We start from the raw sequence: 26,965 nt of genomic DNA on the forward strand, positions 1-26,965 counted from the left end.
TCACAACGTGCCACAAATGATCACTCAGAAACAATATTAATAAAATTTTCATTTAATGCATTATAAAGCTCATTATTTTCTAATTATCAATATTTTATCATTATCTACTCTTGAGGTTATTCCTATCTATTTTATCCATATGGTGAAGATATAATGTTGTACTACAGCACACTTTTTCCCAATGACTTGTTCAGTGATATCATGTTGATTTACAGCCTGTAAAATGGGAAATGATTCAAATCAGGCATTATTTTATTGTATTGCTTGGACTTCAGAAAGCGATGGGAAAAAGTACTAGTGAAAGTGAAGTCGCTCAGTCGCGTCCGACTCTTTGTGACCCCAGGCTTCTCGGTCCATGGGATTTTCCAGGCAGAGTACTGGAGTAGGTTTCCATTTCCTTCTCCAGGAGATCTTCCCACCCCAGGGATCGAACACGGGTCTCCTGCATTGTAGGCAAACGCTTTTACCGTCTGGGCCACCAGGGAAGTGAGGGTATACTTGACTTCAGGCAGGAAGGAACAGTGAGAAGTTCAGAGCAGTTCATTTATTCGAAGAACGCTCTGACCCGCGAGAACACTGGTCTATAGACAATAGGTCAAGATCTACTTTACTTTGGCTTTTGTTTTATCTTTATCGAATCTACACATAAACGCTTCATTCAGCTGTAGTGACAGGAAGGCAAAGCCCTGCATTCGATGAGCTAGCTGCCTCTTGGCTTGGGCAAGAAACCACAGCCGATACGCGAAGAGACTAAATGTGAGCTCCCCGAGCACCCGTAGCTCGACTTTTCAAAGAGTAAGGAAAGGCTAAGTGTGAATTCCCAGGTACCCGTAGTTCGGCTTCCCAAGAACGCGGAGAGACTAAGTGTGAGTTCCCAGGCACCCGTAGCTCGGATTCTCAGGAGCATGCGCCGGAAGTGGGCGTCCTGAGCCCTCCCTCTCCCGGAAGGCAAACATTTCCGGCTTCCCACTGTAGTCCTCAAACCCCTACGAGCATGGAGGCTCCGTGCTCGCCCCCGACAGCGGGGAAGTTCGTGGTGGTCGGCGGTGGCATCGCGGGTGTCACGTGTGCGGAGCAGGTAAGGCGGGCGCGCAAGAGATTTCGTCTCTCCGAGACCCTGGAGGCGCTGGCGCTTGAGGCTCCCGCCCGCCCCTTTCCCTAGTGTTTCTTCCAGGTTGTTTTTACCGTTTCCTTTTTCCCTACGCACCCCTTCCGTCTCCTAGGTATTAGAGACTCTGTCTTGGCTCACAGAGGATGTCCTTAGTACCTCCCAGGCTTCGCCTCCAATGCAGCGACGAGGAATGGCGAGCAAGTCATTAGGGGAAACCCGAAGCCGACTGAACCCGGTTTTGGTCCTGGTGATGCCAGAGCAGATGCGGGGAGAAGAGGGATGGGTTACGACTAGGAAGTACTTGGCCAGAAAATCCCGCCTTCTTTCTTAATGGCCTGATTGAACCAGCTTCCTCATAGGTGCCCACGTCCTCAGTGCATCGTAACTAGATTATAAAGAAGTCCTTACGTAAGTTTTGTAGACTTTGGACTCCCAAGATAGAAGAGGTGTCATCTCCAGTAATATCTTGTAAAACAGCCGACATGGGCTTAAGTGAAGCGAGGTGATGCTTTTCTGATTTATAGTATACAATCAGACAACATATATACGTATGGAATTTTTACATGTATTTTACATGAATACATGTATTCCAAAAGGGTCTAGATTATTGTATTGGTAAGAAGTAAATATAAGCAATCGAAGTCATTGGAAATTAAAAGTTTTTTCCCTTAACTTTTAATCTTTGGATATGCGTAGATTTCATTTATTCATCAAGTGAACACCTATACTTCAGATACTGTACTAAGGACTGATTAGACTGGTACTAACAGAGCATGGTGCCTCCTTTTTGGAGACAAAGCCTAGTGAGTAATGTAAATAAGTAAATCATTTCATCAGTGTGTTCACTACCTTAGGGGTGCCTGTGGAGTTGGTAAGGCATGAATTAGGGAGGAAGTGTCCTTTCTCACAGGAGATGGCCCTTTGTCTTAGTACAGTCATATCTCATTTTTTTGCCTTTTGATTTATTGTACTTCACATAAATAACTTGTTTACAAATTGAAGGTCTTCAGCAGGCCTGTGGAGCAAGCCCTCTCTGTCCTCTTTTGGAAATTACCACAATATTTCAGACTTTTAAATTATTATGCTATTTTGTATGGTGATCTTTGATCAGTGATTTTTGGTGGTACTATTGCAAAAAAGATTGCAAAAAGATTAACACTCACTGAAGGCTCAGCTGATGGTTAGCGTTTTTATCAATAAAGTATTTTTTAATTAAGGCATGTACATTTTTTACAACACTTTCAGAACACATTTTTATGCACACTTAGTATTGACAACAGTGTGTAGTATAAGCATAACTTTTATATCCACTAGGGAACCAAAATTCTCATGTGATTGGCTTTATTGCCGTCTTCACTTCATTGCAGTGGTCAGGAACAGAGCCCGCGGTGTCTGTTATGCCTGTATAGAGGAATGAATAAGAGTTTACCAGGTAGACAAGAAAAGACAGATATTCCAAAGGGAGGTAGCAGTGTAATCTCGGGTGAAAAAGCATAGAACCATCTGGAAGCAGCAAAACTTAAAGTATATGCTGCTTGGGGAAAGTGACCAGAGATGAAGCCAGGAAGACTGGCAGGGACATAAAGGATCTTTTAAGTCATGCTAAGAATTTAACAAAAACTTACAAGTATTCAAATGATTGTGACCAGTGGAGTAACATGATCAAATGAAAAATTTTAAAAGATTATTAACTACAGTGTGTTGGAGCAGAGCAAGCAGGTCAATATGAGACTAGAAGGCCAACTCAGAGGTGGTATTAGTAGTATTGTAATGGAAACAGAAAGTGAGGAAATAAATAACAGAATATACATAGGAAATGAGAGATTGATGTCAGATATTATAAAAAATTTAAGTAAGGTGGTACAAAAAAGAATAATGGATGTGTAGGTGAATTGAACATGCTCAGTTGGTTTTTTTTAAGGTTTTTATAATAACATTCATTTCTTAAAAGTTAACGTGCATAACAGGAAACCAAAAGGCACAAGCGAAAAGCAGTCTTTCGTAATCACAAGCAGAGACAGATCAAGATAGGTGGAGTTACAGAGTGCAGGGGTTAAGAAAATCCTTTCAGGAAATTTAAAGTGAGCAAGGAAGAGGTTGTAGCTAAGGAAGATGATGAGACACTGGCAGATTAAACCTCCGGATTTTGATAAGACTCTCAGAGTCTCTACTGGTTGGGCATGCCAAAGCACTTGGGGAAGTTGCTAAAGTTTTAAGTGTTTTATTGGAGGTTTGCTGTGATTTCATTCTGCTTAAGACAAATGAAGTTATTTTGCAGTGAAGAGAAGTTGGTTTAACTGTTAATTAGGAAGATAGTTCCTTCTCATCCTTTTCATGGTTAGAGTGTAGTGTAAATGTATATTTCATTTTAATCAATATCGGAGTTGAAAGCTTCTCACCACTACCCCATAAATAGAGCCAAGACCCAGGATAATGGAGACCTTTAAAAGGAGAGCAGTGAGTTTTTAGTTTCCTAAGTTAATAACATTAAAATTGCATTATCTGTCTCATCCCTCTATGTATTAATAGTTATTTATCATAATTTTCTTTTCTTTTTTTTAATAAGTTGGCAATTAATTTTCCATCAGAAGATATTCTCCTGATAACAGCTTCTCCTGTTATTAAAGCAGTTACAAATTTCAAGCGGGTAAGAACCATCATATACCTTTCTTAGTGTTAATTTTCAAAAACTGCAGTAACTCACATAGCAGTTAGTGTAATTGTAGTATTTTAATTGTTTAACAAATGCTCTTTTGATACTCATTTTCAAATCATAGCTCAAAGTTTAGAGTTGTTCACATGAAATACCAAAAGCACCTGGAAGGTATTAAATTTCTGGTTGTCTCTCATCTTTTCCTCCCCACTCAGAAGTATGTTTCAGAAAGTTTCTCTTTTGAGGAAGGATGTTATGCACATCTACATAGGAATGCAAATATACATGTATATCTTGATGATAAGTGTGTGTGTATGTACAGGTCAGAAGAACACTACCTCTGAGCCGAGTTTACACTTGCAGATAATTAATGCTTCAGATGTGTAGTAAGCATCTCAGAACACTTTGTAGTTCCATGAGTTTATTTTACACATAACATTATAACAGCAGTCTAAAGAGCATTTGTGTCATAGTATAGAAAAGGAGACTGCAAACATTTTTGATCTTTTATCTCACCTGTTAAAAACTTTTGCACTCATTTCTTAACATTATATTTATAAACTACATACATGTACTGCAGTGCTATAGTTCTGAATATTATAGGACCTATGTAAAAAATAAATGAATAAAAGGTGAAAAACATAAATCTTTTCTTCCCATACTACAATGAAGACTATTCACATAGTCTTTGACTGAGTACAGGTTTTCCCTTATAACACTGATGATGGAATGTATTTTTTTTTTCCTTTTGGCATTTTGTATAGACTTAATCTTGAAATAAAGGTTAAAGATTTGATCTTAGGGAGAAAAAGCAATCTACCCATCTCCCACAAACACACCTTTCCAATCTTGAAGTGTGTTTTCTAAAAGTTCTTAATAATATTGTCTTTCAGGGAAGAGATCAGTATACAGTTAAGCTACCCTATTTTCATACATAAATCCCTAAGATTTACATAAACTCTTAAGACCAAGGGTAATTTAGTGCCATATGTTGCACTTTATAACCTGCCTACAGATAGGTAAGATATCTTAGTACTTAGGTATAGCCAAAAGAACTATGTATGGGATTGAGAGAACCAGAGAACAGATTAAACAGGCTTTTAATTTCTAAAAGAAAAAAAGCATAAATTATAGTTATAGGCTACGAGTACATACTTAGAGATGTATAGCTGAATCTTCCAAGTACAAGTGTTGTACAGTAGAAAGAGAAAACTTGGGTTCTAGGTCTAGCGATTATTTACTGGCTGTTTAGCCTTGACAAATCTCTGTACCTGAGTTGTATCCATTAGGATAATATCTTCTTTGCTTACTCAACAGGGTTGTAAGCTTAAGATGTACTAATATATATGAAAGTGCATTGAAATAGCAAATGTCTTTTTTTTTTTTAGTGTATAGAAGTCAGAAATTTCATTCCTTTTATCATTTATTGAATATTTAGATTATTTACCATTGTGCTAGGCATCCAGGATATGGAAGTTTACATAGACCATACATCAAAAAGTCACTAATGGTTATTAGTGTGTTTAGGGGAAAGAGTGGTAAAGAGGGAGTTTGACAGTTATTCTATATTATGAATTATTTATTTGTTTAGTGTTAAGAACACATATTCATGACTTGTATAATTTTTAAAGGAGAAGAGGAATTAATAGTAATTCACATTTATGGAGTACTTATTATGCTGTACTTCTGAATGTTTAAATGTAGTAATGTATTTAATTCTTAACCCTGTGAAGTAGCTTGTTCTCCCCACATTACAGATGAAATAAATGTGTCCCAGTGAGGTTCTGTCAATTTCCAAGTTTATTGTCAGGTTTGAATCCAGACACTCTGGCTATAGAGCCCACATGGTCAGTTTCTCAGATGATTATTTTCTACTGGGGCAACAAATATGCCCGAAATAGTTATCATACAATTTCATCATTATCCTGATAGAGGCAAAAAATGAGGTCATTTACCAGTATATTTATATTTATACATACTGAACTTTGTGAAAGAGCACCAAAGCCTGCCTTTGGGAGTTAAGGAAGGCTTTACATAGGAAATTGCATTGAAATGAGATTTAAAGAATAAAAAGGTTTTACTGTGTTTGCAAGAGATCACGTGGCGTTTCAATTAAGAGGAGTGGTCAGTTGTGTCAGATTCTGTGGAATGGTCAGTAAGATGATGGTTGGAAAGTGGTTATTTCTAGTATAGATCATTGGTGACTTTTAAAGAATTTATGCAATTTTGAAAAATTAATGGGAGATAATTCTAAAATGACAGCATGAACTTTTCTCTATTGAAAATGTTGGCTATGGAGGTAGAAAAGATTTAGAATGGCAACAAGAGGACGTGAGATCTAGCATTAAGTTGAATTTTATTCTTTTAAGGTGGGAATTGCTTGAGCATGTTCACCTCTTGAGATTAAGAAACCAGTGGGGAAGCCTGAAGATGAAGGAAAGCAAGGCATACATAACAAGGAGGGAGTCCTGAGGAGGTGAGAGGCGATGGGATCTGGATCACAGAGCAGTGGATTGACTTTGAAATAGTGAAAGTGGGTCAAGGAAAGTGGACATGAGCAGAGAAACATCTGGATAGTGGGAAAGTAGTCAGAGTTCTTTATGGTCTCTGTGTGTAAGGTGATTTGCTGAGAATAAAGAGGATAGAATAAGTTTGGGGAACATCAGAATGGTGAGAATTTGAAAAAGTCACTGAGGGATTGAAGTATGTTACTAAGATGTTACTGACTTTTCACTGTATTTGCACTGATGGTATAAGAGGAGTGGTAGCTACTTACCCTGGTAGCCATTGTATTCTTGACTGCCGCACAGTTAGTGGGAAAAATAAAAGCCGTTTCTTAAAAAGTGTTACTTTTATTAAATCTTGCCTCTTGAGTGTGCATATTTTTAATATTTTGTGACACAATATGTATGCATAAAGCATTTCTGCATGTGAAGAGTACAACATTGTCTCAAGGAAAAGCAGTTGTATACTTGCTGAGTTGCAAGATGAACTAGCTACTATTTTCATGGAACATCACTTTTGCTTGAAAGAACAACTGACACCACTGTGGCCATTCATGTTTGGAAAATGAATGAAGTGAGCCTGTCACTTCAAGAAACCAGCCAATGGTATTTGTTGCCAATATGACAAAATTAGAGCTTTCAAGCAAAAATTAGATTTTTGGAAAACTCATTCTTCACTGTTAGCCTTATAGTACTTAGCTTTTTCTCATGAGATTGGTGATAATAATAAATGTGATTATTTTTTTAATATTTATTGACAAGAAATGTGTCAGTATTTGGAAGATCTCTGTAATTTTGAGAACCAGTATTATCCGATGTGTGAAATTACAAGACAGACTTGTAACTATCAAAGTGCAGGATAGACTAATGGATTTCGCAGTCCCAAAATGAAAAGTTCTTGATACAGTATCAAATTCTACTTTGCATCTAATCTTTAAGAAACCATCACTTGTTGAGTTTTAGTGTAACATCAAGAAGAATGTACAGTTATCTGAAAGGGCTACATATCTGTGTGAGGCTAACTGTCTTCATGTACTTCAACCAAAACAATGGTGCAATGTTTTAAATGTAGAAGCTGTTTGAATGCAGAAGCAGATACCCAGCTACATTCTACTAAAGCAGACATGAAAGAAATTTGCAAAAATGCAAAACAGGGCTGCTTTCTCAGTTTGTTTTGTTTTTAAAAAAAAAATAGTTATTTTTCATTAGAAGTGTATCACTTTTAACATGTATTGGATTTGTTGTTGTTACTTTTAAGTTAATTAAGAAATAGTTAAAATTTTTCTCCATTTCAATTTCTAATGGAACAGATATTGCTAGGTCTAACTCAAAAACACAAAAGCTTATTGAGGTCCTCAGTTGGTAAGCCTATAAAGAGGTCTTGAGACTAAAAGGTTTGAGAACTGCTATAGCCAAGCAGCAGGATTTCCAGACAGCATTTGAGGGGAAATACTAGTCTATAATATGTGGGGGTCTTCTGTAGCCGCCTGGGTTTACAACTGGAGAATGGATGTAATGTGGTCTGTGGTTGGCAGTTTTCAGGGTGATTAATGGTTAAGGATAAGAGAGCAAGAAAGTAAAGGATTTGGAGAGAAGATGAAATGATCCATAGTGGAGTCCTAGTGGGATAGGACAGAAGGTGAGTCCAAGAGGAGGCTGACAGTTTTGAAGAACAGGAACGCAGAGTCCAAGGACTAGCTCACAGTAACGTTAGCTAGTAAATAGAAAGAGAAAGCTGAAAGGATAAAGAAATAGATAAGCTGTTTGATTAAACTGTACAGAAGTAAGTAGTGTTAGCCTTCATTTTACAGGCCAGAAGACTAAGGTTCGGTGACTTCCTGACTTGCCCATGAGAGACAGGACTAGTGTTTGCGTTTCGGTCTAAAGATACGGAGTCTAGCCTTTCTGCTGTGGATATTGCAGCTGGCAGACTTTCCTGTTTTATGAATGTGAAATAAATAGTGTATAAAAAAGAAATGAAAATATTTTATTATTTAAAATTCTTAAAAAATTTAAGTATGCATTTTTATCTCTTTTGTCTCATATAGGTTTCTAAAGTATTGGAAGAATTTGATGTTGAAGAACAACCAAGTACCATGTTAGAAAATCGCTTTCCCAACATTAAGGTTATAGAATCTGGAGTAAAGCAACTAAAGAGCAAAGAGCGTGTACGTGGACTTTTTCTTGATGACATTTGCTGTTGTTAAATCTTGGTGAGAGATCTCGCCTGCCTTCCTTTGACCCCACCTGTTGCACCACCACCCAGGTCCCTGGCGTGTAAATTTTATTGACATTGATGCCCGTTAGTATTAGAAAAATGTACCCTTTTTTTGAGTTTCTTGGGGACATATCATTAGTTTAGGTTAGCATTTTAGATTTTACATTTTAAATGATCGTTAACATTTGTATAGTGTTCACTGTATTCTGGGCACTGCATTAATTGTGGGGCCCAGGAGCAGTAATAGCAGAAACCTGCTCCCAGCAGCTCTCAGCATCACGGGGAATACAGACATGCTATATGTTTAATGTTGAAATATCAAAGCTCTTTTATTAGGTGTTTAGGAAGACCTCACAGTGAGTAATACTGAGCTATGTTTTAAAAAGGTAGGTGGAGTAACAGTTCTCCACGTGGAAAAGGGCATTCCTGGAAGTGGAGACTGCGTGTTGAGAGACCCAAAGAGAGGAGAAGGGCATGTGGAGAGAGAGAGGCCGTCAGAGGGGTTGGGGTATGGATAAGGAAAGGATAAGGGCCAACTAGGCCAGAGAAGTGAGTAAATAAGATTGTGAAGAACTTTTTATGTCATGCTAATAAACTGAGTTCAGTTTATCATCAGTGGATAAATAGTAAAGAGATTTTACATGGAAGAAGGGTTGATAAAATATTCATCTAGGAAGATGTATCTGACCGCAATGTCAAAGACAAACCAGGGTAGAACATATGGCTAGTAGCCAGTAACCAAATTAGAAGATGGTTATAACAGTCCAAAATGATATAAGGCCCAAGTAGAGGCAGTCTCAGGAAAGGCCACTTCTCGGTCTCAGATGTCGGGAAGTCTCCGTGTCATATGATACACAGTATCTTCACATGTTACACAGTGATACACAGTATCTTCAGGCACTAAGATGGGAACCAGGGTTTGTAGTTGTTTCTCTGAAGCAGCTCAGGTTTGAGTTCTCCCTTAGGGAGAAAGGGTTATGTGTCATGTGTGAAACAAATAACTTGACAGGAAAAAATAAAAGTAAGAAAAACTACTGAGTTTATGAGAAAAATTTTACAAATCTGAATCCAAACACCACAGTGATTTCCTAATATTTGTAACGGCCACACTTGTTCCATAAAACACCCATGTCAGTGAATTTGCACACTGAGGTAGGCTCAGAAGTAGACAAGTGAATCGTGAGGGAACTTAAGTGTCAGGGCATTGGAATGAGCCGGAGTACCAAGTGTTTCATTTGAAAAGTGTCTTGTATAGTATACATGTCTGTCTTCTGTGATCCATCCTTCATATTCTTTAGTGAATTAGAAATGATGTGTTTTACCTTTTTGTCTCCAAAAATTTAACAGTAGTCAATGAACAGGTTTCGTGTTTGTTTTTATAGTACCTAGGTGCAAATAATTTTTTAAATTTGGTCAGTGCCTATAACTTCTGTTAAAATTGTAACCAGATTATCTAAAGGAAGACTTGTATAACATTTCTGTATGATTATACTCTGTTGGTTTATTGGTTTTATGTTGTATTTTTTACGTAGCTGGAGAGTTAAAACGTGTAACATATTTCAGTGGGCATGTACTTCGCTATTTGACAAATTTTATAAATCAAACACAAGGTATAAAGATTAACTCCTAAAACTATTCCAGCAAAGTCTTGACATCTCTCATAGTTTATGTCTATCTGCTTTCTAAATGCTACTCCTACGTGGATACCCATTCAGTATTAAGAAACAAAAACCATGGGTCTCTGATATGTATTTTTAGACTCATCTAAATTCACTAATTAAAAATTAATATAAATTAAAGCCAGTATATGCTAGGATTTAAGGTTAACATGTTTTTCACTTACAGAAACATGTAATCCACAAAGAGCATGATGTTTGCCAGTAATGCGATTGTAATTTGTACTTAAGAGTATAAACACTGTTTCTCAGCACTTCTGATTTTTTAGATTCAGAAGCTATTGTTACCTCTTCTGCCATTAACTATTCCTCTGCACCCGTAACAGACATTAAGGTCTGATATGATTATAATCATGAATATACTTATAATGACTCCCTTTGAGATTAGAGTGTTTATCAAGGAAATGTTCATCAGATTGCTCAATTTAAAAATTTCTAAATGTTTAGTCTTTAAGGCCAACATACCTTTCCAGACATGAGATTCTCAAAGTTTTATCCAAAATTTTGTGGGAATGTACCTTTTTCCCCCATGAGAAAAGGACTAGTTTTCATCAGATTTCTATAGATGGTTCATGGTTCCAAAGGGATTCGGAATCACTGGGCTAGAGAACACATGTTGTACTTAGTTAGCTTTGTCATTGCTGTAGCAAGTACTGAGTGCTACCAAGAGGCAACCTTAATATATTTTTTCCTTTTGCCTTATTGAATGTTTCATAATTGTACTCATGTATAAATGTTTCCCCTCTCTTCATTGCTCTACGGTTTTACAGTGCATTTTAACTGAAGATGGCAATCAGCATATTTATAAGAAGCTCTGTCTGTGTGCTGGAGCGAAACCAAAATTGATATGTGAAGGAAATCCTTATGTGTTAGGAATCCGTGATACAGACAGTGCACAGGTAACATTTGGGTCATGGGAAAGAAACATGAAGACTTCTTAGACGTTTTCTGCATTTGAATCAAAGTGCTATACTTATAATGATAATTTCTAAACTGTAGCAGCAGAAGAAAGTCTTCATGACTCATAAATCAAAAAGTAGTCTAATGTTCTAGTACTGCCAATTTGAGTTCAGTTTTAGTTGATAATTTAGGGCTTCTCTGTGGCTCAGATGGTAAAGAATCCACGTTCAATACTGGAGACCTGGGTTCAGTCCCTGGATCAGGAAGACCTTCTGGAGAAGAGAATGGTTACCCACTCCAGTATTCTTGCCTGGAGAATTCCATGGATAGAGGAGCCTGGCAGACTGCAGTCCATGGGGTTGCAGAGAGTCAGACAGGACTGAGCAACTAACACTTAGTTGATAATTTATCTTGTTTTTTATCCATGTTCTTTCTCTTTCTGTGTTATCTCAGGTTTAATGTCTATGCTGAAGGTTACAACTAACATTCAGTTCAGTGCAGTCCCTCAGTCATGTCCAACTCTCTGCAGCCCCATGGACTGCAGCACGCCAGGCTTCCCTGTCCATCACCAACTCCCGGAGCTTGCTCAAACTCACGTCCATTGAGTCAGTGATGCCATCCAACCATCTTATCCTCTGGCACCCCCTTCTCCTCCCGCCTTCAATCTTTCCCAGCATCAGGGTCTTTTCCAATGAGTCAGTTCTTTGCATCAGGTGGCCAGATTATTGGAGTTTCAGTTTCAGTATCAGTCCTTCCAGTGAATATTCAGGATTGATTTCCTTTAGGATTGACTGGTTGGATCTCCTTGCTGTCCAAGTGACTCTCAAGAGTCTTCTCCAACACCACAGTTCAAAAACATCAGTTCTTCGGTGCTCAGCTTTCTTTAGTCCAACTCTCACATCCATACATGACTACTGGAAAAACCATAGCTTTGACTAGACAGACCCTTGTTGGCAAAGTAATGTCTCTGCTTTTTAATATGCTGTCTAAATTCGTCACAGCTTTTCTCCCAAGGAGCAAGCATCTTTTAATTTCATGGCTTCAGTCACCATCTGCAGTGATTTTGGAGCCCAAAAAAATAGCCTGTCACTGTTTCCATTGTTTCCCCATCTGTTTGTCATGAAATGATGGGACCATATGCCCTGATCTTAGTTTCTGAATGTTGAGCTTTAAGCCAACTTTTTCACTCTCCTCTTTCACTTTCATCGAGAAGCTCTTGATGTAAAGAAGCTCTTTAGTTCTTCTTTGCTTTCTGCCATAAGATGACACGCTTTCTGGTGTCATCTGCATATCTGAGGTTATTGATATTTCTCCTGGCAGTCTTGATTCCAGCTTGTGCTTCATCCAGCCTGGCATTTTGCATGGTGTACTCTGCATATAAATTAAATAAGCAGGGTGACAGTATACAGTCTTGACCTATTCCTTTCCCGATTTGGAACTGATCTGTTATTTCATGTACAGTTCTAGCTGTTGCTGCTTAACCTGCATACGGATTTCTCAGGAGACAAACCACACATTATTCTACTCCGATTGGGAATATGTGATTTGCATCCTAAATGATGTAATGATCTTTTTCTCAAAAGGCCAAGCATGTCCAAGACTTACTTCTTAGCAAATAAATCAATATTCAGAAGATCTTTGTGATAAAGAATCCTAGAACTGAAAAAAACGCATGGTTTGTTCTGCTCGAGAACAGTGGTAAAGTATCCCAAAAAGGTGAAATTCTATATTTGGAACCTTTTGCAACTCCTTTTGGTAATTTATTTCAGAATTCATTAATCCTTATTGCCAAGAACATCTTCTTGGTTCCAGTCACAATACTCCTCTCTTACCTCAAGCTCAGTGTTGTTCTGTCCTATGAGGTAGTAATTTTATATTTACATAATAAGATTTCACAGCATATTCAAAAGCAGAGACATTACTTTACCAGCAAAGGTCCATCTAGTCAAAGCTATGGTTTTTCCACTAGTCAAGTATGGATGTGAGAGTTAGACTGTAAAGAAAGCTGACCGCCAAAGAATTGATGCTTTTGAACAATGGTGTTGGAGAAGACTCTTGAGAGTCCCTTGCACTGCAAGGAGATCCAACCAACCAACCTTAAAGGAAATCAGTCCTGAATATTCATTGGAAGGACTGATGCTGAAGCTGAAACTCCAATGCTTTGGCCACCTGATGTGAAGAACTGACACCTTGGAAAAGACCCTGATGCTGGGAAAGATTGAAGGTGGGAAGAGAAGGGGAGGACAGCGAATGAGATGGTTGGATGGTGTCACTGACTCTATGGACATGAGTTTGGGCAAACTCCAGGAGTTAGTGATGGACAGGGAGGCCTGGAGTGCTGCAGTCCATGGGGTCATGAAGAGTTAGACACGACTGAGCAACTGAACTGAATAGGATTTCATAGTCTATTAAATTGATAGCAATTTTTTTTAAAGCTTATTCTTAAATAGGAATTTGAGAGAATACTAGAAGAACTGGGTTTTGTTCTTATAAACATTTGAGGTTCATATTATCAAGATTGAGTTCATAACTATGTTAGAGTGATGTCCTCTGGGTACATGAACTCATCAATCCTCATGATAATCCTGTGGCAGTCATTACTTCCACTCTACAGAGATGGGGGACTAAGTAGAGCTAACTGCTTCAGCTGTTCAATTGTCATCCTGAAGCAATGGGACTTTCCTCTACTGCGGAACTTACCAAAAGAATGATTTCTGGTCACTTTTTCTCCAAGCTCATTGTCTTCTTTTTTTGGCGGAGAGTGGGAAGTAGAGGCATCAATTAGTTGTTTTACAATGGTGATAACATGTTAAAAACAAATACTAGACATTATTATGTGCCTGCTACTCCTAACAACTTTATCTCCATCATCTTACTTAATGCTTAAAGAAACTTTGAGATATAGTCACTTCTTACTCTCATTTATAAATTGGGAGGACCTGAGGTGCAGAGAGGTTAAGCAGCTTGCCCAAGGTCACCCAGTTAGTAACTGTGCTCTGTAGTCTGTGCTCTGAACCACTGTGCCACTGTGCTCCTCATTTCTGTAAGTTCTGAGACTGCAGGGACAGTGTCGACTGAGGGACTAGGACAGGAAGACTCCTGTGTCCAGGATGTAGCTCAGTGTCATTGGTGAATTGACTTGGTCCAGTAGTTAGCAATGTAGTAAGCTAAAGACAGAGCCTCGTGCTGCATTTGAGTGTAATGACACACAGGTAAAGAAAGCTAAAAGAAGCATTGCTATAAAGGCAATCTGGGGTAAAACATGGAGACAGCATTTTTATTACATTAATCGGGAGGATACGTCCTGGCAGAGAGGGAAAGAGATTTATTATCAGTGGAACCTCTTGCTTCAGGCATTGCCCATACTACAAAACACTTGTTTTCTTTTTGATACAGGAATTTCAGAAACAACTTACTAAAGCTAAGAGAATAATGATCATAGGGAATGGTGGTATCGCACTTGAATTGGTGTAAGTACATGTTTTTTAATATTATGTAAGGATTGCTCTGTGATTCGTGTAATTATTGGTAGATGAGAAAATATCTTGTTATCCTGAAAAATCAAAAATAAGGATAATTGTTTTTCATGTATTTTCAAGGAGAAAATCCACTTTTCTTTTTTAGCTTTCATGAAATAATTCATAGTTGAAAAGGTAAATTTATGAAACAAAGAGTTTCAGGAAAGCTTTCAGTCTCACTGACGACTGGTTAGATTTGACCCATGCATGTGTTCTTGTAAGCATGTGCTATATTGAAAAACAATTTAAATATGTACACCTTTGAGAGTCCGGCCCATAGTCCCCATGACTGTTTATTGCTTATGCCCCATCCTGCTTCACGTGTTTACCTTACCCGTCTGGCCATGAAACTCAAAGTGTGTGTGAGTTTCTGTTTCAAGATACGTGGTGCTCCCACGTAAGAGGAGTAACTCTTCGTTTCTGAAAGTTTGGGGAATGTGAACACCTTAATATGAAATACTATCATCTTAATATGGTGTTTACAGTTTGAAATCTATTGAGGAGTATCCTGCTGTAGTCTCCAGAGCATTGATGCGCTTCCTTTGTGATTTTATCTTTCCGCAGATGGCAGACATGGACTAGTCTAGATATTTTTCAGGCCAGAAAGTTGGGTCTGGCTACAAAGAGGACAAATTTATATCCAAATAAGGAGTCTGCCAGAACCCTGTCTTTGCTCCCTTTCATTTGTTCCAGCCCTGAAAGTAGGTTTTTGCCTCTTTTTAGAGGATGATGAATCTCAGTGGAAGCCTGTAAGAGTTCTTGGATTGCCTGAGTGTGAGCATTGGCAGTCATTAATGTAATTATGAAGTTTGTGGCATTGTATGGAAAAATGCAAAGAAAAAACCAGAGTCAAGACCAAATGGGCCAGAAGAGGGAGGCATAGATTTATTGTAAGAGGGGCTTCAAATCCTTACATAGACATGACAGATTTTTCTCTATCAATTATCACCAAAAGTGGAACTTAATACTATTATTAACATTGAAAAGCTTGCTCACATTCAAAAAGTTTCCAAGTCTTACAATATTTAATCCTATTCTTTATTTAGGTTGGAGATTGAAGACCATATACTTGGATAAAATTCATACTCTTATATTCAGTAAACTCTGATTGTTTAAGAATGTGCCCATGTAGTGCTATTCTCTCATTTTAGGTTAAGTGAATGATTAGGCTTTTTTGTCTTAATGAAAATGACATATCCAGACTCTTTCTGCTTTATAGTAGCCCCCATGTTCCACTGATGCTAGTACTGATTCCTTCAGTATGCCTTCATTTCAGCTATTATCTCTGTTTCCAAATGTAGGTTAATCCTTTCTTTTTTAAGCAAACATAGTTTTTCATAATTTCACAAAATGTAATACTTCATTGTTTTCTGGGCTTTTTTAAAAGTGGTTTTAAAAATGAAAGCAGAATTTCCCAAAGTGTGATGATATCTTCTTGCTTATGCATCTTTCTGAGGACACAGGTCATAGGATAAGAGGATTAGAGGGCATCCTGTGAGGTACAGCACATCCAGGAGTTATTTCTGGTGGTTACTTATTATTAATAACTTATAATACTTATTATAAGTAACCAGTCAAGCATCAGTATTTTAAGCTATACTGCTATGTGTTATGTTGCTACATTACTTTAAAATTCCAAAAAAAAAAATTGTGTGTAAAATTGGAATATAAAAGTTATGTGTATTCTGCTTTCTGTTTATCAGCAATATTTTATAATCTGAGCAGCATGAGATAGAATGTTCTCCAGATAATCTGAAATTTAGTAACTATTAAGTACTCTGATGGCATAAGAGAGGAGGAGAAACAAAGGCCTACTGGAGAAGGCAAAGGGCTCCTTTACCGTATGCCAAAAAGCATGAACATCAGGTGACCTGGTGTCAGATGTACTAAACGTTCTTTTTTCTTTTATCAGCTTATCTATCAGTAAGCCTTGAAAAATCATATAACCTAGCTATGTTATATTATGTCACTCTGAGAAATAAATTGTGGTAACACTTTTTACCATAAAGTGAAGTGAAAGTGAAGTCGCTCAGTCATGTCCGACTCTTTGTGACCCCATGGACTGTAGCCTACCAGGCTTCTCTGTCTATGGGATTTTCCAGGCAAGAGTGCTGGAGTGGGTTGCCATTTCCTTCTCCAGGAGATCTTCCCACCCCAGGGATTGAACCCAGGTCTCCGGCATTGTAGGCAGATGCTTTTACCATCTGAGCCACCGGGGAAGTGACCAGTGACATTAACACACTGATTCCTATTGCAGTTTCCAATAAAATCCTTGTATAGTTAGGATTGACCATATATCCTGTTTGTTCAGGATTGTCCCCATTCATTTGTACCAAAACATGTATTAAGAGCAGATAAATTATAATGAACTCCAGGGACTTTGTGGAGTGATTATTAAGAAAACCACACTTTCAGTGTCCAAACCTAGAGATAAAATTGCTGAAGCCCAGAAGCTCTTGCTACCTCATGAACATTAATGGAAGGTGGTTTCTATATATCTTGGGCATTCCTTTTTTCCTCTAAGATCCTTCATTTTTCTGTGACCTGAGTCTTTCTTTGGCTAGATGTCTTGGAAATTTCTTAGATGAAAGGAATTCATTGCAGGGTAATCCTTTCCTGTACAGCAAAGATTTTCATTGTAACTCTCATTCTTTCTTTTTTCTCTGTCCTTCCTTAATGTGCTTTGAATACATATTAATAAAATATTTGTTCGCAAAGAAGTCAACTGTCTCAATATTGTAGCTATATGTCACCCATCCTTCCATTACTGATTACATTGTAACTAGATAAACCAGGCATTGCTCACTACTGGGAACCCTGGGGGACATTCATAAAATAACTGTTTAGAAATTGAACACTTTTAGGTGATACTCATTAAAAATTTGTACATGCTATTCAGTGCATATGTGTGCATGCTTTGTCGCTAAATTGTTTCCAACTTTGTGACCCCCATGGATTACAGCCCACCAGGCTCCTCTGTCTATGGGATTCTCCAGGCAAGAATACTGAATTGCCATTTCCTCCTCCAGGGATTCAGTGTATATATTTGTCATGTATATGTTCTCTAAATAAACTTTAAATTTCCCTTATTATTTATTCTACTGTAACTCTTATTACCCTGAAATGTGTTATATTGTGCTTAATAATCATTCTCAGTTTGCCTTAAAATATTTTCTTTACTCTTGCCCGAAGAGGTGGTTGTTATTTATCATACAAAGATTTCTTCTTATGCTTTGAACTTGCTCTAAGTAACTTTCATATTCCTTTTAGGTATGAAATTGAAGGCTGTGAAGTAATTTGGGTCATTAAAGATAAAGCAATTGGCAATACTTTCTTCGATGCAGGAGCAGCTGAATTCTTGACTTCAAAGCTCATTGATGAAAAACCAGAGGCTAAAATTGCACAAAAAAGAACCAGATATACAACTGAAGGTAAGTATGGTGTCTAGCTCATTCATTCACAGATGAGACTTTACTTTTTAACCATATAGAAAAAGAATATTAAGAAAATTTAGCAAAATATTTTGATAGGACTATAGATAATACTTATTTCTATTTGTTTATGTAACTTTTAAGATTATACACACACATGCACACACACATATATATGTAGGATATATTTTTATGAAAAATATAACTAAAACTGGAAATTTAAAGTGAATTAAATAAACCAGCCCATCTACATCAGTGCAGGCAGATGCTATAGTTTGACAACACCTAAGTTTCTAAAATGCAATGAGTTTAAAAACAAAAGAGCTTTTTTTTTCCTTAAATTTTGACTTATAAAATTGAACAAGAATTTTGTAAGTTTGGGTCACACTAAAAATTGACAAAATTTTCAAAATTTAATGTCTGATTTTCTTACTCTTTATATTAACCAGTGATTATAACATCCATGAAGCACTCTATATGTGTTTATACACAACACTCAATTGAAAGATTATCCATTTTGTAGCTGTATATCACAAAATTACCAAAGTAATGAATAAAATAATATAGATAAGTTTAGTCCTGCTGTATGAATGTGTGTATGAGAATTATTACATTACCTAAAAACTTGTGAACACATAATTCTCTGCATCCTTTGGATTTTGAACTGAGTTTGTCTCTTCAGGACGGAAAAAGGAAGCACAAACCAGAGCTAATGCTGGTAACATAGGCAGCGCCCTGGGACCTGACTGGCATGAAGGGCTGGATCTTAAAGGAACAAAAGAGGTATGTTTTCATATACCGTTTAAACATATCTAAATCCAATTTTAAATTCTTTGAACTGTTTGTTAAAGACTGGTTATTAACCCTATAGTCAAAGAATTGGCCAAGTCATTTTCTTTAAAATCCATGGCGTTAAGAATGGACTTTGGGGCCAGTTGGCCCATTTGAACTTTAAAGATAGATCTCCATACACAGGCTTTTAAACACACCCATCCTATTTTAAATTAATCTTTTCTCAAAGGTCTCTTTGGATGCAGTCTATTCTAAAGATTATTTAGATAGATTCTAAATAAATTACACATTTAATATCCTAATTGCATAAGCAGATGAATTGCTCTTACTCATTTTATTTACTAGATGTTTTAGTTATTTGTGGTTAAAAGGCTATGATATTTAAATATTGTAAGAAATACATACACAGTCTTTATTACTGTGTATGATTTCTTTTCAGCCTTCATTAGGTTGGAGTGGGCCTGGCTTCACAGTATATCAAATTTGTGTATATCAAATTTTGTGATAGAAATCACACAAAATCATTTATTCCTGCACCTTCAGGTCCTACAGTTAATGGTATTTTTAACTTGCAACTTCAGTTTAGTTCAGTGAACATTTGTTGAGTATCTCCTACCTAAGTGGCACTTTACTAAAGTTCTAAAATATAACAGTCAGGATGTGTCAATTTACTTTTTAGTCCGTAACAGTTATAATTTAAAAATACATATACAGGACTTCCCTGTGGCTAAGCGGTAAAGAATCTGCCTGTCAGTGCAGGAGACACTGGTTCAGTCCCTTATCCAGAAAGATCCCACGTGCCGTGGAGCAACTAAGCCTGTGCTCTAAAGCCCAGGAGCCTCAACTACTGAGCCCGTGTGCCCTTCAGCCTGGGCTCCGCAACACGAGAAGCCCTGTAATGAGAAGCCTGTGCGCTGCAGCTAGAGCAGCCCCCTCACTGCAGCTAGAGAGCAGCCCTGTGCAGCAACGAAGACCCAGCACCGCCGAAAATAAATAAAATACAAATTCATATACATGTAATTATTGATAAGGCTTGTATTAAAAAGTATGCCCTTAATGCTACCTGCCAATTCAACTCTTGATCTCTAAATACTAAATTGAGTTTCTGCTCACACTTTTCATACACAAAATTAAGAGGCATGTTGGGGAGCATTAAATGTGTTTTCACTTATACTATAAGAATTTTTTTTTTTTTTTTAGTTTCTGTAAGTATTATAAATTTTTTCTTCATCATCAGTAACCCATCCTTCTTTCTGGAAGTATTATGGTGACCAGTACTTCTTTATTTTAGTTTTCTCATAAAATTCACATTGAAACCATGTGTGAAGTAAAGAAAATTTACCTTCAGGAAGAATTTAGAATTTCTGAGAAAAAATCCTTGTCTTTTCCAAGAGACCATCATGATCAGTCAGTTACTACTGACAAAGGTAAGTGATAAAATAAGAAAAAATAATCACTTATTTAAAAAGAAGACACTTTTGCCTTATTGTTATATTTAAAAACTCCATACTTCCATATGAAATTTAAATGTGAAAAGATAAAACCACAATTTAATAATGTAAATAATTTCATCTTCAATACTTAACTCTTTGCATTTTCTAATAAATTAAATTTTATAGAGCTTAACATTTTATGCAAAGCCATTGTTTGACCATCATACCCCTGTGAGTGAATTAAGAGTGTCTTGCAGATCAAGACAAAAAATAAAAACTAAAAAACTGATGCTGTTAGAGTTGAAGTAACATCCTTAAAATCAGACAGACTGAAATCTATAAAGTTGAAACTAAGGTACAGATCTCCTGAAATTCCTACTTTCCATTCCTGTGAGAACTACTCTATGAAATATATTCAACCAAACCTCCTGTATGAGATACCCCATTGCTCTGAATTCTTTGAATCTTTTCACAGGGAAAGGAATTGTCTGAGTGTCAATAATAAGGGAAAACTTTAAAAAAGGAGTAACTTACTTGGACTAAACTCTCAATGGAGTATAATTTATTAATAAAGATTTTTAAAGAAATTTGTAAAGTGATTATCAATTTACTTTGTTAGAATTTGTTTCTAAATTTGAAGGAAAAATGTTTATAATGCCTGCCGTGGATTCGTGACTATACCCAAAATAAGAAGATGGAATTGGTTATATCAAAATTGTTTTAGCAAATGTACTTTGTAAATATTATTGAGTTATTGTTTTAAAGTCACCTCTTGCCTTGTTCAGTTCTTCTTTGTTCTAGTTGTCATATTCACATAATGTTACAGGCTGTTGGTTGTGATTACACTTGAGAACAAAAAGGTTTTTTTTTTTAAGAGATATGGCCTGTATATGTGGAATTGACCAATGAAAAGATATTTGGCTGCGATTTCATTGTCAGTGCTACAGGAGTTACACCAAATACAGAACCTTTTCTCTGTGGCAACAATGTAAGTTGAAAATTTTTGTCTCACTGTGAACATTGCTAAGTATTATTTGTAAAGATCTCTAATTCTCAAGCATGAACATTGTTCATTTGAAGCGTGGCACAGAACTGTAATTTAAGATGGCTGAAAACAATTTATATTCATGTCTTCATGTTCAGTATTTTTTTTACTGTCAAATCCTTAAGCAGTTAACATCTCAGCATTATTTAAGGTGACATAATTCACGCTTCATTTATCTAATGTTGGTAAGAGACTGATGTGTATGCTGTGTCACTTTAGTCCTGTCCAACTCTTTACAACCTCATGGACTGTAGGCCACCAGGCTTCTCTGTCCATGGGAGTCTCCAGGCAAGAATACTGGAGTGGGTTGCCATGCCCTCCTCTAGGGAATCTTCCCGACCCAGGATCGAACCCACTTCTCCTACATCTGCATTGGCAGGCGGGTTATTTGCCATTAGCGCCCCCTTGGAAGTGGGCCTCAAAGACTTCCTATGAATTCTTAAAAAGTGATTCTTTTAGAGAAACCAGCTTGTATTTTTTGCTTTTTAGCATTTGAAGCTTGTAGTAACTGAGGAATATTTTTGTAACTATGAGTGGGGTGGTCATATGTTTATTGGCAATTTTTGATGTCCTAAGAATTTGAAGTCCCAAGAATGGTATGGGTTCATCTTTAGTAGGAATTTGACTGACTGGAAATTCAGATTAGTTGCCTAAACTTGGCAGCTATTTTTCACTTTCCTCACTAAAAGTCAGCATATCAACATGTAGAAATTTGACTTGTTCTTTTACTTCAGAACGAAAAGGTCATGTTTCCTTTTCCTTACCCTATGTGCTTATGAGGAACATTGTCTAGTTTGATGTAGGAGAAGACGGTGGCCTGAAGGTGGATGACCACATGCACACGTCCCTTCCTGACATCTATGCTGCAGGTGATATTTGCACAGCCTCCTGGCATCCCAGCCCTGTTTGGCTGCAGGTAAGCTGGCATAACCGATCACAGATGTTTATCAGAGAGTCCATCTGAAAATAAAGGAGCTGCCTCAAGTAAATACAGCTTTCTGGGTTTCCAGCTTTTCTACTTTAAGTGGGAAGCTATCAGAGGTTTTGTTTTGTTTTTTGGTCACAAAAACAAAACACTAGAATTTTTCCCCTTTTGGTGAGATATTACATAGTGATGGAATAGACTGGGATGTCTTAATTTTAAAAAGAATTATGACTGTTACTTTTTCATGTTCAGATGCTTATCAGCAGTGTCCAGTAGAACTTTCTGTGGTGACAGATACACCGTGTACTTTTGCAGTGTCCAGTAGAACTTTCTGTGGTGACAGATACACTGTGTACTTTCGCAGTGTCCAGTCAGGCATCCACTAGCCACTTGTCTACTAAGCACTTCAAAGGTGGCTGTGGCTGGGGAACTGAATTCTAATTTTACTTGTAATCAATTTAAATAGTTATGTAACTAGTGGCTGTGATTTAGTTCAGCACAGTTTTAGATTAAAAAATAGCACACTGAGATTATAAACCATACATCGTTTCTGATGATCCTGGTCCCTGTGGATTCCCATGGTAAACAGCTTTCCTCAGCCTAACAACCCCTTCCACCTGGATCTAGATTTCCCCCTGCTGTCACAGTGTTGCCTGCCTCGTAACGGTGGGGCAGAAGTCCTAGAGGAAGATACTCAAGACAGGGGCCAGGAGTGGCATTGTTTTAGGAGGAGGAGAGTCAGAGGTAGATGTTACAGATAAAAGAACCAGTCAACACTTACCTTGGTGATTACTCCAGTAAAAAATAAAAAACCGCTTACCTTGGTGAAAGACCAGTTCCACTGGTAGGGCTATTCATTCAGATTAACTGGAGTGTGAAGTAGTAGAAGAACTAGATGTATTTTAAGAATCAGCTTTATTATTTTTACATACATCAGAGATAGCATCAACAAGAGGGTGATGTCAGCCATATTTCTAAAATGCTTCAAACTAACTTGTTTTCAGTTTTCTCTACAGTGACATCCTATGTCATTTTTATGGCATATCTGTCGCAAACTCAAATTAGGAATTGGAGTTACTGTTTTTGTTGTTGTCGTTTTAACATTTCAACCTACTAAGGGTTAAAGCCGGACTTCCCTGGTAGCTCAGGTGGTAAGGAATCTGCCTGCCATGCAGGAGACCCCAGTTCAATTCCTGGGTCGCAAAGATCCCCTGGAGAAGGGATAGGCTACCCACTCCACTATTCTTGCCTGGAGAATCCCCAGGGACAGAAGAGCCTAGTGGGCTACAGTCCATGGCATCGAAGAGAGTCGGACACGACTGAGTGACTAAACCCAGCACAGCAGAAGGGCTGAAGCCAGGGAACATGTCAATTACGTCCTTCACGTGCCTTGTACTCTAGTACAGGGGAGAAATGGCCAGAAACAAACAGGTGTTTCTTACTGTGAGTGTCTCTAATAAACTCATCTCTTAATTTGCATAAGCAGTAATCGTTTCACACAGTCCACGGCGCAGACTGAAGGGACTGGGAGGCTAAAATGCATTACTAACAGTGCAGCAGTTTAGTATCGCAGGCCACTCTGCTGGCCACTCTCCAGTTGTTACTGTGCTCCGTAGGCCGCCTTCTTACTTCACCAGGCCTAACCTTGTTCAGCTGCTGCTGCTGCTAAGTCACTCAGTGGTGTCCGACTCTTCGCAACCCCATGGACTGCAGCCCACCAGGCTCCTCCGTCCATGGGATTCTCCAGGCAAGAGTACTGGAGTGGGGTGCCATCGCCTTCTCCAAACCTTGTTTAGAGAGGAGACCAAATTTAAAAAAAAGAAAAACGCACTTCTTTCAGAAATTCTTGAAACTCATGATTATAGTTATTATTTTTTGCACACACAAAAGAAATTAGTTGCCACACATGAGGTATAAGAATTACCAAATACCAGAAGCAGTTGGTTAGTGTGACAATGATCCAGTCAGTTACCTAACAAGCTAGGTGTAACTGTTCTCAGGGACTGTCAAGCACTTTAAGGAATTGTACTTGGTTAAGGTGGTAACATTCTTCAAATAATGATAATGAAAAATAAAACTGCATGACCTTCTTTATTTCAGATGAGGCTGTGGACCCAGGCTAGGCAGATGGGCTGGTATGCGGCGAAGTGCATGGCTGCAGCTAGTGTGGGAGAGTCCATTGACATGGATTTCAGCTTTGAACTTTTCGCTCATGTAACAAAATTTTTTAACTATAAGGTAAGATAGACAGACAAGTACCTTTCCTGCTTGTTAGTCTTATAACTAATTACAGTCATCTAATTTTTTGCACGTGAATAAGAGCTTAATCTGGTTTTAATCACTGTACAAAAAATGACAGATTTCCTCATTTCTTACAAACCCGTAACTGGTATTATTGCTGGAGGCTTCCCCGGTGGCTCAGAAGGTAAAGAATCTGCCTACAGTGCAGGAGACCTGGGTTCGATCCCTGGGTTGGGAAGATCCCCTGGAGGAGGGCATGGCAACCCACTCCAGTATTCTTGCCTGGAGAATCCCGTGGATGTGGGAGCCTGGCGGGCTACATACAGTTCATAGGGTCAGGCTCCCCTGGTGGCTCAGTCAGTAAAGAGTCTGCCTGCAATGCCGGACACCTGGGCTCAATCCCTAGGTTGGGAAGATCCCCTGGAGGAGGGCATGGCAACCCACTCCAGTGTTCTTACCTGGAGAACCCATGGAGACAGAAGCCGGACACCTGGGCTCAATCCCTGGGTTGGGAAGATCCCCTGGAGGAGGGCATGGCAACCCACTCCAGTTCTTACCTGGAGAATCCCCATGGACTGAAGCGACTAAGCACGGTCCCTCGTCATCTGATAGTCAGACCTGCCTTCTCACTGAACTCTTGTAGTTCAGGGGCGGGTGGGGAAATCTCTTCCAGATTTGTTCCCTGATGGTACATTTCTGAGTTTTATTTGAAATTCACTCCTTTGTGAAGGGAATTAACAGCTATTCATACCAAAGAATGAGCAGGTACTACCCCCTACATATTATTTAACCCTCTTTACATCACTCTGGGGCAGGTTTTTTCCTCCTCATTTACTGACGAGGAGAAACACACACATACAAATATATACATAAATTTCAGAGAGGTTCAACAATTTGCCCTTGAAAGATATAACTCAGTTTCTTATTCAGCCTTTATATCATGACTCCAAGCTGATGTAGTTCCACATCCTACATATTTGTATAATCACTAGGTATCTTTAGTGTTCATATATATTGTATGGTAGTGTCATCTGTAGAGTAAATGCATACTGTAAAAATGTTTTCTTTGGTTCCTTCTAAATGGCACTTTTAGCAGTAAAACTTTGTGATGAGATTTCCCATTCTAGGAAAACACAAAATAACTATGTGTTTTGTTTCTTCTTAAATACTCAATAAAATAACATTTTTATATTTCTCTATACAGGTTGTATTACTGGGAAAATACAATGCACAGGGTTTGGGTTCAAACCACGAACTACTGCTGAGGTGTACCAAAGGGCAGGAGTACATCAAAGCCGTCCTGCAGAACGGGCGAATGATGGGCGCAGTCTTAATTGGTGAAACCGACTTAGAAGAAACATTTGAAAATTTAATTTTAAACCAGATGAACCTTTCAGCATATGGAGAAGATCTGCTGGATCCAAATATTGATATAGAAGATTATTTTGACTAAAAACGGCATTTCAAGAGCTACATCACATTGCAAATAAGATTTTAAAAGTCAGAGGATTACACAGATTTAATGATGACCAGCTGAAGTTAAAATAATTTATAGTTTTTTTCTAACACACAATTGACCACTAATTATGTAAAGATAAGCCTGAAGTATCCATTTCTGTTTTAAACTTAGAGACATTCATTTGTGATTTAGCTTTGAAACAAATTAGCTTGTCATCTACTTAACCAACAGTGTGGTATCTGGTTAACATACCAGAGCCATTCTTTGACCATGAAAGGTCAAAGGCAGGCTGTGGTTTCAAGAAGCTTACTGTTGTAATCTACTTAAGCAGATGTGTAGCAGTATCTTACTTGCTATATTATTTGTATTGATACCTTATTCCTTATTTGTGTTCTACAACTATTGTTACATGAAATCACTCACTTTCTATGATCAGCTTTTGTAAGCCAGTTGTGTGAAAAGAAAAACACAGCTAGTTGTGGCAAGGCATAAAGAACTTCACAAAGGTACATGAACTTAATCTCTTACATATTTTACATTTAAAGGGTTTACAATAAAGTTAATTTATTTTTCCTGTTTCATACTGTAAATTTATGCAGTTCATGATCTCAAGATCTCAGAATGTCTCAAATTCTCAAGTTTTCAATACTTCAGAGATAAATTTTGAAAATGTAGCTCCATATGTATAAAATATTAATAAAATTGTCTTAAACTTCTGGTTAACTACAAAACTAGTAGTGTATCCATGCATAAGGTATTTTCTTGGAAAATTTAGAAACACTCATCTCATGCATTATCAGTTTTTCTTTTCTTAGCCCCTGTATTCTTACAATCAGGTTGCTGAAGCATGTTTGCAGACCTCTTCAGGAAGGTACTTGGAGTTTTTTCTTCCCTCTTTTTATCAGTTCCTTCAGAATGACAGGTTTGAGGTGATTCAGTCTGCAAAACAACAAGACAAACACTGGTAAAAATTCAGCTATTTCATTTTCTCAGGAGATTAATATCGAGTCTTCTATATTAATCAGCTCTTTTAAATGTCCAATGGTCTTGTTTTTATTT

General features: G+C 37.7%; 2 protein-coding genes across 4 annotated transcripts in view; one reads left to right on the forward strand and one right to left on the reverse strand.

Moving 5' to 3' along the window:
* Nucleotides 1-831: 831 nt before the first annotated feature.
* Nucleotides 832-26,496, forward strand: PYROXD1 (pyridine nucleotide-disulphide oxidoreductase domain 1). 3 transcript variants are annotated; one of them, XM_070453728.1, is made up of 12 exons: nucleotides 832-1,078; nucleotides 3,678-3,758; nucleotides 8,317-8,436; nucleotides 10,933-11,061; nucleotides 14,459-14,532; nucleotides 17,851-18,011; nucleotides 18,694-18,794; nucleotides 20,095-20,230; nucleotides 21,112-21,224; nucleotides 22,075-22,197; nucleotides 24,307-24,444; nucleotides 25,652-26,496. In XM_070453728.1, exons 1-12 carry the CDS (start codon nucleotides 995-997, stop codon nucleotides 25,898-25,900), a joined length of 1,509 nt encoding a protein of 502 aa, XP_070309829.1. In that variant the 5' UTR covers nucleotides 832-994; the 3' UTR covers nucleotides 25,901-26,496. The 3 variants fall into 3 exon arrangements, with proteins under 3 accessions (XP_070309829.1, XP_070309830.1, XP_070309831.1); XM_070453729.1 differs by lacking the exon at nucleotides 832-1,078 and adding an exon at nucleotides 6,134-6,240 and having other exon boundaries at nucleotides 3,676-3,758; XM_070453730.1 differs by lacking the exons at nucleotides 832-1,078; nucleotides 3,678-3,758 and having other exon boundaries at nucleotides 8,405-8,481.
* Nucleotides 25,796-26,965, reverse strand: part of RECQL (RecQ like helicase) — a 39,287-nt gene continuing 38,117 nt past the window's right edge. Inside the window, exon 15 of the mRNA XM_070453732.1 lies at nucleotides 25,796-26,845. Within this exon, the coding sequence (XP_070309833.1) occupies nucleotides 26,693-26,845 (153 nt within the window). The 3' untranslated portion in view covers nucleotides 25,796-26,692. The remainder of the gene's footprint in view (nucleotides 26,846-26,965) is intronic.

Source organism: Odocoileus virginianus, chromosome 23 (genome assembly GCF_023699985.2).
Source record: "Odocoileus virginianus isolate 20LAN1187 ecotype Illinois chromosome 23, Ovbor_1.2, whole genome shotgun sequence".
In the NCBI taxonomy this organism is placed as follows: Eukaryota; Metazoa; Chordata; class Mammalia; order Artiodactyla; family Cervidae; genus Odocoileus; species Odocoileus virginianus.

Coding starts and splice junctions, on each gene's coding strand:
- PYROXD1 (XM_070453728.1), top strand. CDS start 995: ATGGAGGCTCCGTGCTCGCCCCCGACAGCGGGGAAGTTCGTGGTGGTC. Junction 11,062..14,458: donor GTGATACAGACAGTGCACAG/GTAACATTTGGG, acceptor TTTTTGATACAG/GAATTTCAGAAACAACTTAC. Junction 18,012..18,693: donor AACCAGATATACAACTGAAG/GTAAGTATGGTG, acceptor TTGTCTCTTCAG/GACGGAAAAAGGAAGCACAA.